General features: G+C 34.9%; 1 protein-coding gene across 1 annotated transcript; it reads right to left on the reverse strand.

The window, feature by feature from the left end:
• Positions 1-2,628: 2,628 nt before the first annotated feature.
• LOC132034542 (peroxidase N-like) lies at positions 2,629-7,547 on the reverse strand. The gene is made up of 4 exons (XM_059424946.1): positions 7,297-7,547; positions 4,304-4,492; positions 3,722-3,885; positions 2,629-3,189 (listed from the first exon to the last, which is right to left on the reverse strand). The coding sequence occupies exons 1-4, from the start codon at positions 7,510-7,512 to the stop codon at positions 2,769-2,771; spliced, it is 990 nt and encodes a 329-aa protein (XP_059280929.1). The 5' UTR covers positions 7,513-7,547; the 3' UTR covers positions 2,629-2,768.
• Positions 7,548-16,958: the final 9,411 nt, after the last annotated feature.

The following is a 16,958-nucleotide window of genomic DNA, read 5'->3' on the forward strand; positions in this document are numbered from 1 at the left end:
GCCTTCTATATTAGAAATGATAGAGGTGATTTAATGTATGCTGGAGTTAGAACGCTGGATGATACTACCAATATTTGTGCAGAGGCTATAGCAATAGGGGATGGTATTGAATATTGTGTGACACCAAAGTTCTTTTTGTGATTATTGAAGCGATTCCTTGGCTTTCTTCTGAACATCATAAGGTAGATATGGAGTATCCCTTGGAACATCATAATTGAGATAAGGAGAATACAATATTGGAGTAATAAGGGGCAAGTGCAGTTTGCTCATATCCTGAGGAAAGGCAATGCATTTGCATACTGTTTAACTAACTGTGTGCTCAATTTTGCAGGTACTTTACATGTTCATAATTTTTAGGAGCTATCAGCTAATGCCAAAAGATTATTAAACATGGATAAGGCTTTGTTACCTAGTTTCAGATACAAAGTATACAAGTGCAAGGAACCTGATTGAAGTACTTCTACAGTTAGCTCATCACTACAGCAGTAGCAACATCAAGAAGTTGCATTCACAACAGCAATACAGGGAAGGTGCTGCAGTTCATCAAGGATACTAGGTCATTTCAGAAGTAGAAGCTCAGTAACATGGAGATGGCAATAATTTTCCAGATTGATTTCATGATTTCCATAGCACCTGGTGAGAGTTTTGAGGTGTGTTATAATGGAAACATCTACAATAAGAAAATCTCAGCAACTCTAAGATGTTGCAGCAAGGAAGTATTTTGATAGAATGTGTTATTTAATATCATTCTTATTTAGGATTTTCCAGTTGAGTCAAAGGTTATTGTTTTGGCTGACAAATGCAGATGCCAAGCTTTAGACAACATAGTTTTTCAACATCATGCAGTAACTTGGAAATTGCAGCAGTAGACTTGCAGAATTAGTCTCATGCCTGATACTTAGTTACTAGGGAAGTTCTATCCAATGTATGGTATCAACCTGTTGGTTCATTCTATTGGAGAACCTCCTTAGTAGCCTAGTTTGTTGATGTGATACTGATGAATATTCATAGAGCATTGTCATAGAGGAAGTTAGCAGCAAAAACACAAGCTGGAGGATAGCTACAGCCTAGCTTAAACTTTCCAAGGTTGAAGCATAAGCAGAAGCATGTTCTTCTTGATTTTTGTATTTGATTTGCTAGTCTTATTGTAGGAACTTTTGGCCAATTTCTCTACTGCACAGACTATTTTTTATTGAATAAAACTCAATCAGCATCATGCTGGTTGCTTTGATTAAAAAAAAAAAAAAAAAACAAGAACAACAACAAAATTCCAACTTTCTGGAAAATTCTGGTAAAGTACGGCCAAAATGTACGGGATGTACATTATTGTACGGGCCGTGCTTTATCCTGTACTTCTCAGATTTGTGATCTGTTAGTTGCATTGGAAAGAAGGCTCGCTGAACTTGAATTTACATAGGTTATGCATTCCATAACTCCTCATATGCTAGGAAATATACCTCTCTTAAGTTAGACCAAAAATTTCTGTCCAAAATTCTCCCAAGTTTTCTCAAAGTTTCGACAAACTTAATTCCTTCGATTTGCTTGATCCCGAAACCTTTAGACACTTGCTTAGCACTTGTTAAAAGTATTCCTTAACCTTATAATGGTTCCATGACCTCTCCGAGCTTATGTTAGTTTACTTACAATGCAAACGACGCGAAAATTTTTGAGGTGTAACACTATAACAGCCAAACGGGTCGTTACAGACATATGTAAATTTTCCGACCAAGGTGAGTTTACAATCGTCGTCCATCACGCCATAGTAGTCAACATCTTCGAACAGTACTACTGGAGATCCGTTATGGGGTGTTTGCTATGCAATAATTGTAGAACTGGGTTTTACAGTCGCAGTGGTTGCTGGAGCTTGGAGAGCGGATAGGTATTTGGAATTTGGGAGATTACTCTCATTGGGGTTGGTCGTAAAAGGTGGAGGGTATTTTGGTTGATCGATTCATGCCGAGGTACCAGCAGACGAGCAAGTCATCCGAGGTGTTGCGTGAGAACACGCAAGGAACGAGAGTTCATTGTTAGACGTTGCCAAGCGTAACAATAATAAACGGCAATGTAATTCTGTAGAATGTTTTTAATTTTCAAAATTAGAAAAAGGATAGCATTATTTATCTAATTTTGAAGTTAATTCACTTATCCAGGATATGTAATCTAAGCACTTTTAATTTGATAAAAACTTACCCACATCAAGTGTTTAAATCAAACCAATAGGTACATGATATGTGTTCTCACTTAACCATGGTTAATTCATACCCCCCGTGCTCCATTTTATGTGTCCTAGTTAGTAGCTATTTGGAGAGTCAAATGATGCTTTCTTTGACCATAATTTTCAAGTACATTATAATATTTTGAAGTATATTAACTATGTATATTTTTTTAAAAAAAAAAAATTAAAGATTTTAAGCAATTCAAACCAAGAATTAGTTACTTCGACCATCGTACTAGCTCCGAATCAGGTCAAATAAATTGAAATGGAGAGAGTAAATATTTGACTTCATTAATTGCTTAACCATGATAAGTTGATATAGCGTGGTGTAAACTGTAAACACTCCTTCCGTGTATGTTTTTACCCTTTTAATTTTTCCTTTTTCTGCATAAGATAGAATATAATTGGTCTCCAAAAAGAGAAGGGGTAATCAGTTTATCATTAACAGCTAGATTTAATTCAAAATAGCAACTTACACGCTACCTTTATTATATAAAACCCTTCATTCAAACACTAAAATTGTACTACAATGGAACAACTTTGACTAATTGTCTCAATTAATTGCCCTACAATTCTTTCTGATCTCCCCATCTGATCCAGTGAGAGGGCTAATATTTCCCATCTTAATCATGGAATTAACAAAGTCACTAAAGAATAGACTAGAGCTATTACTATAAGTTTCAACCAAGGTTTTTGTTGTAGCTAGGGCAGCATCACTAGAATACAAGATTTGGTCAGATTCAAGAAGACCTCTTCCATTGAGCAAGTTCTTGAAATAGTGATTGTCAAATACGTCAGTGGATTTCCTGTCAAGAGAAGCAGTGTTGTTTCCATCACTATTGGAAGGGCACAAATTCTGGAGTTCACTCACTAGGCTGCTGTCTAGGGTTGTGTCTGGTCCACCTGATCCACTGAAGTTTGTTAATCTGTTATCAAAGGTTGCACACTTTGCCAGCCCAATTGTATGAGCACCAATATAGATATATATCCAGTAATACAGATGATCAGTTAGTAGCAAATTAAATTTACCTATGATGGCACTTTATATGGCATTAACTATAGAGTTAAACATCTATATATATTGTATAGAATTTTTACACTATCAGGTCTCTTTAAAGATAATATTTTTTCCTTCCCAATTCATGTGGCATCATTCAAATTTAGAGAGTCAAACGAGTTGTTCTTTGACCGCATTTTTTTTAATTTCATGTCTTTCAAATATTTTAAATTGTAAACTATTGTGGCTTATAATACTTCCTACGTATGTAAATTTTATTTCAAAAAACATAAAGATTTCATGACTGAATTCATGGTTAAAATTAAAAGATTTGACTCTCGCAATATGAATGGTGCCACATAAATTGAGGCAGAATGAATACATCATAACAAGCAACTAGTAACTTAGAAAATAAGGCACCAAGTAACCTTTGCAATATTGGAGCAGTATATACTTTAGATTAAAAGAATTTTGATGGAATCAACGGCCTAGTATGTATATATGTACCTGATAAGCTGACAACATCAGTAATGTTGAGTCCAACATCTTGGAACTTTGAAATGATAGTATTGAGCGGGTCAATAGGAGCTGGAAGTGCAGTGCTTGCTCCTGATATGTTAGCAGCTAATCCATCCCTTCTTCCCAATTGCACTTTCCATGTTGTTCCTCCACTCTATTAAAACATAAATGAGAACAATGACCAATAAGATTTGCTTAGATGAATGAATACCGTCCCTGCTTCTTGTGTCGATGGTATCCAATATACATTGTCAGTGTATACAAATTAAATTTCGATCCAGTTTGACTTCCATATGTTGGTAGTAAAAACAAAATTATATTATCTGGTCATATAAAAAGATAACTGTATGTGTACTCACAAAAAGCGAGATAAGTTACCTAAAATATTAGGCAGGTTGCCTATTACAATGAGTTAACTTATGACAAACACAATTTATGTTGTTGGTGTATATAATAGGATAAAGATTACTTCTAACTATTGTAGTGTATATAAGGTAACTTCAGATAATAAATTAAATCCTAGATCTACCAATAAACAAGTTGGGCACAAGTTATAAGGTATAAAAGCTTACTAGTAGGACTGAATCTCTAGCAGCTATAGCAAGTATATCAGCACAGGAAACAACTCCACTGCATGCATCTTCAACAGCATTCTTAATCTTATCTATCACTTCAAAACCTCTTGCAGAGTTCAAGTTCGCTGCTGCAAACTTTTCGCTTGTGTTACTATTCCCATCCAACAACACTGATGCATCACAGCCCTACAAGTAAATATAATAATCAACATTTGAGTTTGACAACAATTAACAACAAATTAACCCCCTAGCTCCCTCTGTCCTAAAAGCTTCGAAATAGGGATTTGCATTTAAGACACGACAAAATTAATACCCCCAAGGTCACATCTAATAAGACAGGACAAAGTTATCTATGTTTAATACGATTTTGAAAAATTAATTTTATCATGTCCTACCAAAGGTTACATCTAATAAGACACGACAGAATTAATTTTACAAGATGGTATTAAACATAAGATAAATGAGCTTAAGTCTTTGCACTAAACGATGTAAGAAATATTTATACAATCACGTTACCAAAGATATAATTACTAGTTTTAAATATAAAATAATAGTGTTCCGGTAAAAAATAATGAGTGCTCGAGCACCCAATAACCTCAGTGTAGATTCACCACAGTAAGTAACATACGGTAACATATTAAATTGCACTTATGAGTAGGGGTGTCAATGTTACGGTTCGGACGATTATTTTATAACATTTATACCATACCAATTTTTCGGTTATTTTATTTTCTATAACCGAAATTTGACTTTTCGAAACTGTCCCATCCTCTCGGTTTTTCTTCGGTATCAGTACGGTTTGGTTAGTTTTTCGGTATTTTATAAGAAAACTATAAAAGTCACAAGTAGAAGTTGTACACAATACCATGCATAATTGTATAAGACTTTGGCAAAAACTCTCTAGAAATTTTATTGTTTAAAAGGTGAAGAATTAAGAAAACATGAATCACGACAAGAATAGAGATCCATTGACTATTTTATAGTCGTGTAAGATAATATTAAATAAAGACAAAAAATTGAGATCACATGAGGAGCTAGGAAGTAATCAATCAAGATGAGACACAAGAACTGAGTCTAATAAGATTCGGCATCCAATAAAAGAATTTAAATCATACGAGAGGATAGATATCTAATACATTGTAGCTTGTTACTCAAGATCGTTGGAATACCGTATAACTTAGTGGTTACTGCTCGAGGTGCTAAAACTAATTTAGTTTCAATAGAGTAACATAACAGGTTTCATAGTTGGGACTTTAGTGTTAATTACTTGTTGCCGACTTGTAGTCATTTCCATCATCCAAGGCAAGGCAAAAAATTTAATGTTTTATTAATTTTAAGCTTAATATATAAAATATATATAACACATAAAAATGTATTCGGTACGGTTCGTTTTTTCGGTTTATTTTTATAAAATAATAAACCTACCCAATTTTTCGGTACGGTTAGAAATTTATATAAAAACCGTCGGTTTTATTAAAAATTTCTAATAATCGGTTCGGTCGGTTAAGTTGGTTTTTACAAAACCATTGACACCCCTACTTATGAGTTATCAAACTTGGCTTTGTAGCTAAAATTAAAGTTACACGAAAAAGTAGAAATAGATCTCTTTTAGGGTCTGTATGGAAAGCCACCTGGTAATTGGAATTGGTGTAATTACTAAGGTAGTAATTACACAGCCTAGTAATTACACAGTATTGTAATTGCAACGATCTGTTTGTTTGTCATAATGTAATTACAAGCGTGTTGTTTGGTTGCACAAGTGTAATTACACAGTTTGTTTAATTTAAAAATAAAATTTAATTATCAAAAATTTAAAATTAATATTAAAAAAATATGTGCCTTTATAAATTATATTGAATTAGTTATTTAATAACACATTATTTCTTGAAAATATATTAATTAATAATCATATATTTGTAACTAATGCTCGTAAAAAATAATTGTATATATTTTTCAAATTAATAATATTTTTATTTTAATTAATTATAAAACTTAAAAGAAGACTTTTTTTTGTGAGAACATCATGGATGGGATGTTTGACAAAAATAAAAATTATAAATATAATGTCATAACATTATTCAAATGTTTGACAAAAAAATCTATCAATTGTAAGTGAAAAATAAACAACATGCAATGTGAAATAACAAGTCAATAGTACTAAAGCAAATAAATTAAAATCGAAAATATAACCTTAATTCAAAATCCAAAAGAAAAAGTTTAACCTAATACTCTTATGTCAAATTCTAACATTACATAAGTAAGTTCCAACGTGACTTAAGTAAATATAATTTAAAAGAAGGGAAAAATGAAGTCTATAACCTCATTCATAACGAAATTCTACTTTAATAATGTCACTCATTATATGCCATGTTTGTTGATGACTCATTCTGTCTACTATTAAGAGGTGTAGATACAAAAATTAGAATAATAGCACGGTTATGTTAAATTAATAAAATAAAATAAAAAATGAGAGCAATTACATGGAACCACAAGAAGTAAAGGTTGGGATTGAGAAGAAATGAAATGATAGATAATAATATAAAAGAAAAATATATTTTAAAAAATAAAAATAATTAAAAAGTAAAAATAAAAAATAAATTAAAATAATAAAAATAAAAATAAATTAAAAAAGAAAAGAAATTAAAATAAAACAAAAAAGAAAGAAACTAAAAAGTAACTCTGGAATTACAGGGTGTAATTACACCCAATTCTCAGCCTCCCCTTGAGAATTGGAGAGTGTAATTACACTCTCTCAATTGCACTCAATTCCTACCTAACTATGTAATTACTTAGTCAAACAAACAGATCAAATTGTGTAATTACGCCCAATTCCAATTACCAGGATGGCTTTCCAAACAGGCCCTTAATGGACAGGGGAACAGAAAGGTCAGAATTAGCATATTATTAGTTCTTTTCCTATATAAAAACGTTACTTGCTTCAGGACTACTGATTTATTTAAGTAAAAAGTAAGAGGGCCTTAAAAACTCACATTGACGAAGCAATCGTGAAAATGAAGGCGAAGCAAAGAAGCTGCCATTCTCATTTCATTCTTGATCGCGCTCTGTACTTCTTTACGAACAACTTTCAGGACATTTGAACATGTTTTTGCGTAGAAATCAGCAGTTAATTGAGAATTTACGACTACAAACATGATCAGGAAAGTCACAAAGAGAGAATATAAAGTAAGGCTGCATGGTTTCCTCATGTTTCAGAAGTAGAAATGATTCTGATTTAGCTAGAAAATTATGTTTACTCAATTAACTTGATAATAATGTGTAGTAAACTACTAGCCAACCCTAATTTATAATAGTGTTTTAAGGGCCATCTAAGGAATATAATATGGACTTGAACTAAGTGCTGTGATGTATGGCGGCTCCATTTTAGATATTCTTGCTAATTTAATAGAGGACGTGTGTGCATTTAACGCAATTTGCACTATTTAACCTATATATATTGATATTGTAAAAATCTTTTACGAGCAATGTGCTAATTGTCATTTCTATCATATTACCGATTTATGCATATCATTATGATTTATCTGTAACTGCAAGGTGGTGGAGCTAGGATTTTTTTACTAAAGACATTCAAAATATAAAGAAGTAAACATACTAAAAAGTTAAGTGGATTCAACATATACTATGTATGTATATATATAATCTAAACCCCCTTGCGTCTCCTAGCTCCGCCCCTGTAACTACCTAATAAGTGACCTCATTGTGTAAATATTTTCTAATGCCCCAATGTATAGAACTAAAACCCAATTTAAATTGCAACTAACTAAGGGGTAGATTTAAAAATGTAAATTAAAATCCACTTAAGAGCTAAGGCTTGTGATGTGTGGAGGATGCATGCATCTTAGGGTTTGTACAAAACTCAGATCTGGGGAGAGTACATAATGGTAACCAATGTGGAAAGTGAGCAAGTGATCAAGGTTTTAATATTACATGAGGCCATGGCGCTTATCACTTAATCAAATTATATACAGGGTTTTGCATGCATGTTCATGAATCAGAACTGGATTGATAGGACAACTTAATTGGATTCTACTTATAGTGGATAATAAAATAAATATGGCCAACATTCTCTTTGTCGCTGTGTTATTATAGTGCGTTATTACGATATGAGAGCATGAGCATTATGGTTAAATAACAAGAATAGTTCATTGATATGCTTCTTTTAATTAAGTAGGGGGTTGTCAAAATAGTTAGTGTTAGATTGGAGTATTTGAGAGAAGAAAATGAGTTCCTAATTGGTATAAGCTAAGATTGAAGAAAGTAGAAGTATTTTTAAACGCTTCCTATCTTTGTTTGAATAATTTGAGGAAAATTTTGGAGCGAAATTAAAAGTTTGGCTATACATATTAAAGGAAAACTACATGACTTAACAAACATATAGTGGGTATTGACATTTAGTAGCAATACTTTACCTTAATGACATTAAGCAAACATTTGTTTAATAGTATCATTTAATAACTAATTAAGTAAAAAACAGTAAACGCGAAAACGTCTATCCACTTTCTCCACTTTTCAAACCCATTTCTCTCTCATCAGTATCAATCTCCTCCTATTTTTTCTCCATATCTATTATACACGATTTCTCCACCAGATTTTCTTCCTAATTTGTAGCTACGCACTATCTGGTAAGTAAATTTTTTGTGTTTCTCTCTCATCAGTATCAATCTATTGTGTATTTTGGTATATATTTTTTGAGTTTTCTCTAATTTTATATACAATTAGGTGTCCGCCATTGTTGGGGGAAAGGTCCGCCATTGTTAGGGTTTTGGAAATCAAACTTCGAATTTGTGTTAATGGCGGACGGAGGCACTCCGAGCAGAGTTACTAGAGGTATTCCCATTATTTTTTATGATGGTCCATCTTTTGATTTGTGTATCACTCAAACTCAAGATGAAGAAGACAATGCAGGCTCTGTTGCTAGAATGGCTGCTCAGAGTAGTAGTATTAAAATTGGAGATAAAGGTTCTAAATCTATCAAAAGAAAAGAAGTAGTCCTGAATCCATCAAATTCCAGACCATCTGTTCAAAGTACTGAAAAACGGAGAAAAGTTGTCGAGGATGCATCGGGAAGCAAAGGAAAAAATGTTGTTGAAGATGAACAACCAAAGAAAGTGAAGGTAAAAATGTTGTTTTATACATTTGTTATATACAATTTCTCATTGCGTGTACATTGATGTTGCATTTTTCTATGAATACAGTGTATCTTTGAATACAATTTCTCATATATGTTTTTTGGTTGAATACAAGGTGTTTCGTTCATGTATTCATGAATACAGTGTGTATTCATGTATGTTGATTTATAGTTTTTTTGATACAATTTCTATGAATACAATTTCTCATATGTTTTTTGGTTGAATACAAGGTGTTTCGTTCATGTATTCATGAATACAGTGTGTATTCATGAATGTTGATTTATAGTTTTTTTGATAAAATGTATGCATTTTTATATTTTCATGTATTCATGAATACAGTGTGCATTTGTATGCAATTTTCCATTATTTTAAGATACACCTTGTCATTGCAGAAATTGCATTTTGATTGAATACATTTATCTTTTTGTATGCAGTTTCTCATTTCTATCATTTGCACTGTATATTGCCATTGTAGTTTTTATGAATACAGTGTATACTATATTTTGAAAGTTGATTATCAGTGATTTGATTATGGATATGTAGAGAAAACTCTATGTGAAAAAACCTCTCACTCAAACGGTGCACATGAGTTGTTACACAAACAGTGACGTATTTAAAGATTTGAAGAAAAAGCTCACTGATGAGCAATACAAATTGTTCGCGGAAACTTGCTTTGGTGTATTCCTCCAGATGCAAACAGTGATATTCAAGCACAGACTATGAGGTGCTGCATGGTGAGAGAACTTACTCGTAGCAAGCCCGATGCATTCCTGATGGATGTAAATGATAAGGAATTGTGTTTTTCTATACGGGAGTTTGCACTCATAACTGAATTGAAGTGTATCGGCAATGAAGATGAATTTAAAGTTGGGGTCAGCTCAGAGAAGCAAAACAGGATATTGAAAACATACTTCGGCGGGTCTAAAACTTTGCCAAAGAAGGTAGCACTGATGCTTACCTTCATGATGCTGATGCTATTAAAATTGTCATTTTATACTTCATACATACTTATATACTATCCAATGAGAAGAATGTTGTTAGGATACCAAGGCTACATTTTGAGTTGATAGAGAGTAGTAGCTACTCAGATTTCCCATGGGGAAAGGTAGCATTCCGTGATTTGATTAAAAGCCTAAGCAAGACGATGACGTTTGAGAAAAAAATTTATAGGCTTCACAGGATGCCCCTTGCTATGCAAATTTGGGTATATGAGTGTTGTCCATTGGTTGACAACAATAGTGTACTTAAGTCAGGTGACCACATTATAGCGGTTAAATCAGGCGACAACATTCCTAGAAAGCTCAATTGGAAGACCGTAGAAAGTCAACCAGATTATAAGGACCTGATGTACGGCATATTTAAGGAAGATGACAACCCAGTAATTTGTTGTATCCAACATTTTTCCTATGTTCTACCTTTTTTTGACAATGTGATTAAATGTTTTATTTTTACACAAATACTGACTGTTTTGTATACTATTTTAGGAGGTACCTCTATTTGATAATATGGTCCCGACCATCAACGAGGTTGCTTGTCTTCAATTGCTCCTGCTTTCCATCTATGAAGCACAAACTACCATTGCAACAGAAGATGAACATGAATCAGAGGATGACTTTGTTTCTACACCACCACAGAAGAAACGTAAGCAAATGTCTGATGGACCTTCTTCATCAACGAAAAAGAATAAACCTGTGAAGAGGACAACTTCAAAATTGAATGCACCTGTGCAGAGGCCAATTTCAAAACTGAATACACTTGTGAAGAGGCCTAATTCAAATATAATTACACATGTGAGGAGGCCTACTTCAAAAATGAATACACCATTGAAGAGGCCTACTTCAAAAATGGATATACCTGTGAAAAAGCAGGTGCATCCAAAAAAGCCATTTGTCCAGCATGATGATGTCCCGACAGAAAATAATCAAGATGAGTTTGTGATGTTAAGGCAAGAACTAAATGATTTAAAAAGTCGGTAAAGGACGAAATCAAGGGTCTTCGGAAATCGGTAAGTGTAATTTATAGCTTTGTATTTTTTTTGTCGTCCATATAATCGAAAGTTTATGATATAGTTTCGTCTATTGATTAGGTAAAGGACGACATCAAGGATCTTCGTAAATCTGTGGACGATAAATTCACAGAGGTTCTTCAAGCAATTAAAGGGATTAATGACTCAGACAAGGTAAAATAAACACGTTTGAACACATTACAATGTTTACGTTAATAATTATTAATAGATAACTTTTTTTAAAGGGTTCTGCAAGTGAATCTCCATTTCAGTGACATGATGGTGGAACACATCGTTCAGTTGATGACAACATATTTGATATATCACCAATACAGAACGAAATATTTACACCTCATGTTGCAACAGAGGTAATTCTTGTTGTTCCGTATTCGACAATTCCTAGTTATCAGACTGATTATTCATTTATCAGAGATCACTGATTATGTGTATACAACTGTAGTGTATTCATGAAAGATTATGTGTATACAAATTATATTTTCTGAATCTTGATTCAACATAGGGCTTAGCCGGGGATGTCGGTGTCACTAAGTGTAATTCAAGTGGAGATACAATAAGAGTAGATACAGAAGAAATTCAGGAAGAACCCGCATTTTTGGACAACATATTTGTTGCGAGATAGAAGACTCATGCATGGATATGAAGTCTTCCATGTATGAGATAACCTAGTTGACTTACAATAGGTTTTCCTAGTTTTCCTAGCTTAAGTGTACATGCGATTGTATACATATTAAGTGTATTTCCTAGTTGTTTACTACTTAGGACTCTACAATTACTATGTGTATAAATAGAGCTAATCGTACATGATCAATTTATCAATAATACTAACCTTCTCTCATCTCCACTACTGTGTAATTCTACATAGTATCGTAGCATTAAACACACACAACTACGCCGCAAAAACCGTATCGCAAACACAACAATGGCCTCAAACTCCCTCCTCTTCCTTGTCCTCTCGCTTCCTCACCGCATCACCTTATGGCTTGCCCTATCAAGTTAAAGCCTACCAACTACCTTATTTGGAGAACTCAACGTGCACGCTGATGCAAGTCATGAAAGTGACAAAAATTGTCCATGAAAACAAGCTCGAGACAAAGTTCATCCGAGGACAAAGATGATACTCGAAAGGTCGCTAATGAAAAGGAGAAAGAGAAGATCTCTCGAGAGCAACAAGGATGAACAAGATGTTCTTGTGAGGACTTGGATATCGGAACAATGACCGAGAAAAGTATGTACCTCATTGTTGGATGCAACAACACGCCAAAGAGATGTGGGAGTGCTTGGAGGAAGCCTACCTTCAAGCAACAAAGGATAAAGAGTTCCAACTTAAGCAACAACCGCATAACATTAAGTTAGGGACAAAGAAACTTGATGAGTATTTGAAAGAATTCAAGGCATATGTGATGGCCTTGTCGCTATACACAAGGTCGATGAAGATAGCAAAGTCATTAACTTCGCCGTAGGTCTAGGTTCAAAGTATAAGACCTTTAGGGATCGTCATGTTGGGCAAAGCTCCATATCCCACACCGAATGAATTTGTCAACTCTCTTAGAGGTTTTGACATGAGGAAGAAGAGGAGGAGATGCCACAACAAATAACTACAATATGGTTTTCACTACACAAAGAGGTAGGGGAAGAGGAAACTATAATCGGAGAAGAGGAAACTCCAACTACAATTCAAGAGGAAGGGGGTTTCGGACACAGACAAAGCTACCACAAACCAAAACACTCGGAATAACCAAGGCATGCGGGGTTCAAATAATAGAAAAGGAAAAACTAGTACCGAGGCACACGTCAAATTTGTGGGAAGAAACAATCATTCAAATTTGAAGTGCTTTTACGTATGGGACTACTCGTATCAGGGTCAAAGAAGATCTTCCTCGTGCCTTAGGCCGTCAACCTACGAATCCTACGGTGAGGATGAAGCCATGTATATGGACTCGAGTGCCACTACCAACATAACAAATACAATGTAATCTGTCCGATCTCCACACTTATAAAGGAACCGATAAAATAATTGTTGGGAATGGCGCACGCACGATTAGATATTACACACGTTGGCAATACAAAGAAATCTGGATTGCATATTAAGGATATACTTGTAGTTCCTAACATTGCAAAGAAGCTTCTATCGGTAGTAAAATTGCAAAGGATAATTGTGCAAAACTTGAGTTTGATGAGTTTGGTTTTTTTGTTAAGGACAAGAAGTCGGGACACCATGGCCAAGGGACCTAATACAAAAGGACTATATCAATCCGGAAGATAACAACCTCTATGCCTTAGCAAGAACACGGATTGGAAGAAGTCGATATTTGGCACTCTAGATTAGGTCATCTTAGTTTGAAGTCTTTAAAATTATTGAGTAGTAGCAAGAATATTGATGTTAGAAGTTGGAACAAAGTGCCTACCGTCCGTACTAGTCGTCGATTAGGGAAAAGTTGTAAACTTCCTTTTGATTCAAGAAATAAAATTGAGAAGTTTCCTTTACATAAGATACATTGTGATCTCCGGGGTCACCCGCCGTGTCCTCTCAACATATGAAGTACTATGTGGTTTTGTGGATGATCATACAAGATATACATGGCTTTATCCCTTAAGAAAGAAATCCGAGTTTTATGAAGTGTTTCTTAAATTCCAAAAGATGGTTGAAAAACGCTTTTCTAACACTATTAAGATATTCCAATGTGATGGAGGTGGTGAATTCATTCAGCCGAGTTTGTCAAGCACTTGGAAAATGTGGTATTATCGAGCATATATCTTGTCCGGACACCCCGAACAAAATGGCATATCCGAAAGAAAACACGGACATATAGTAGAGACTGGATTGACACTTTTGTTTCATGCTAGATTGCCTCGGTTCGTGGGTTGAAGCCTTTTGTGTAAATGTGTTTTTGATAAATAGGATGCCATCTTCAGCTCTAAAGAATGAAGTTCCTTTTGTGAAGTTGCATGGTGTTGAACGTACTATAATCTTGACTTTGAAAGTCTTTGGTTGTAGGTGTTATCCTTATATAAAGGGACAAAACAAATTTTCACCTAAAACATACCCTTGTGTGTTCATTGGCTATAACTTTCACACAAGGGATATAGATGCTATCATCCACGTACTAGGAAAGTCTATGTGTCTAGACATGTTATTTTTGATGAGCTTACTCTGCCCTATGTTCAAACGTATCAACCAAGTGCCACAGTGTCCTCACCTCACCTAGCTACTTTCCATGAGTTCTTTTCTAATATGCAGGAACAGGCTGAGCTTTCAGGTGACAGTAACATCTCAGGGGAAGTGTTGTTAGAATCTAATAACAATGCTGAGACAAGAGATGATGTGAGCCTTGTGGAAGAACTGCAGAAGACTAACACAAACACTGAGTTTGTGCATGAGCTTGTTCAAGCTGCGCCATGATGTGGAAGGAAATGTGACACAAGATGATGATCCTAACAATAGTGAAGATGACACAAACAAGGTCACAAGTGATGATAATGTTCATGCGAGTAATGTTCATACAAAAGGTGATAATGCTCATACACAAGAAAATGGAGGAACTCAAGGCCCTAACAGTGTTGCAGTACAGGATCCACAAGGCATACAATTGGAAGTTGACCTGTCAAAATCGTTTAATGTCACACGGAGATAGTGACAATATACCTATACAAGTCCCCTCGCATCCAAGTGAAGTTGCTCAAACAAAGGAATTAGAAGCGACGTGAAGGACATCACATGATGACTAGACACAAGGCAAAGAAAATGCCCATGACTTACACTTCATTGATCGCCGAAAAGATAGATGTGGAGCCAAAAAGTGTGAAACAAGCACTTGCTAGTCCCCACTTGGTATGCGGCTATACAAGAGGAAATTGATGCACTAAACAAGAATCGTACTTGATTCTTGTTTCCCCGGCAAGTATACGAATATTGTTGGCTTAAGATGGGTGTTCAAGACTAAGTTGAAGTCTGATGGCACTATTGATAGATATAAAGCCGTGTTGGTTGCCAAGGATACTCACAACTCGAAGGCATTGATTTTGAAGAAACATTTAGTCCAAAGAGTCAAAGCTACAACTATAAGGGTGGTTCGTCTGTCATTGCTATAAGCTTGCCTTTGGTCTATAAGGCAATTGGATGTTAAGAATGCTTTTTTACATGGATTTCTTCAAGAAGAAGTGTATATGAGTCGGCCACACTGGGTTCATTGATCCAAGATATCCGATCATGTATGTCTCCTCGAAGAAGGCATTGTATGGGCTCAAACAAGCACCTAGAGTTCTGGTTTGACAGTTTAGTATTTACTTACTACACCTTGTTTTCAATGCAGCAGCGACTCATCATTGTTTGTCGTTAAGAATAGAAGAGGTATTATCTTACTTCTTCTATATGTGGATGACATTATTATCACCGGAAGCTCGGATGAGTTCATTAGTGATATAATTTATGGCCTTGCAAAAGAGTTTGCTATGAAAGATCTTGGACCATTACACTTCTTCTTAGGAATTGAAGTACATTATTTCAAAGGAGGGATCCATCTGAGTCAAGGGAAGTATGCTGCAGAATTGCTAAAGAAGACTAATATGGCACTTGCAAAACCAGTTGGCACACCTTTGGCACAAAACATGGTCTACAACTAGCAACAGAAACACGATGATGCATCATTATATAGGAGTGTTGTGGAAGTCTCCAATATTTGTGTCTAACTAGGCTGATATATCACATGCTTAATCTAGTTAGTCGGTTTATGCGTGGCTCCAAACACCGAACATTTTCAAAGTTTAAAGAGGATTCTTAGATATGTGAGAGGGACATCAAACTATGGTCTGAGGTTGCTAGCTAGATCACCACTTAGATTGTATGGATTCTCAAATGCAGATTGGGGAGGTTGTGCAATAACAAGGAGGTCAACCACAGGTTACTCAATATATCTAGGTGCAACCGCATCTCTTGGGCCTCTAGAAAGCAAAGATACGTTGTCAAGGTCCAAAGGTCTTTGAAGCAAAATATAAACTCTTGGCCTCAACAAAGTAAAATTAAATGACTTGGATAATATACATTCTTAATGATATAGGAGTGTATTTGAAATCGACACCAACACTATTTTGTGACAACATCGGTGCATTATACATGACAAGAGATCCGCTTTACATGCTAGAACTAAATACGTGGAAATGGATTATCACTTTGTAAGGGAGAAGGTAGCTAGAGGACAAACTTGTGACACATTTTGTGAGAACTAAAGATCAACTGCGATATTCACACTAAGGCATTGACAAAGCAGAGTTCACACGATTCGGAAGCAAGCTAGGGAGTGTGCATACCACCACCTCACAAGCTTGAGGGGAAGTGTTGCGAGATAGAAGACTCATGCATGGATATGAAGTCTTCCATGTATGAGATAACCTAGTTGACTTACAATAGGTTTTCCTAGTTTTCCTAGCTTAAGTGTACATGCAGTTGTATACATATTAGGAGTGTATTTCCTAGTTGTTTACT

The sequence above is a fragment of the Lycium ferocissimum genome, chromosome 10 (assembly GCF_029784015.1).
Source record: "Lycium ferocissimum isolate CSIRO_LF1 chromosome 10, AGI_CSIRO_Lferr_CH_V1, whole genome shotgun sequence".
NCBI lineage: Eukaryota > Viridiplantae > Streptophyta > Magnoliopsida > Solanales > Solanaceae > Lycium > Lycium ferocissimum.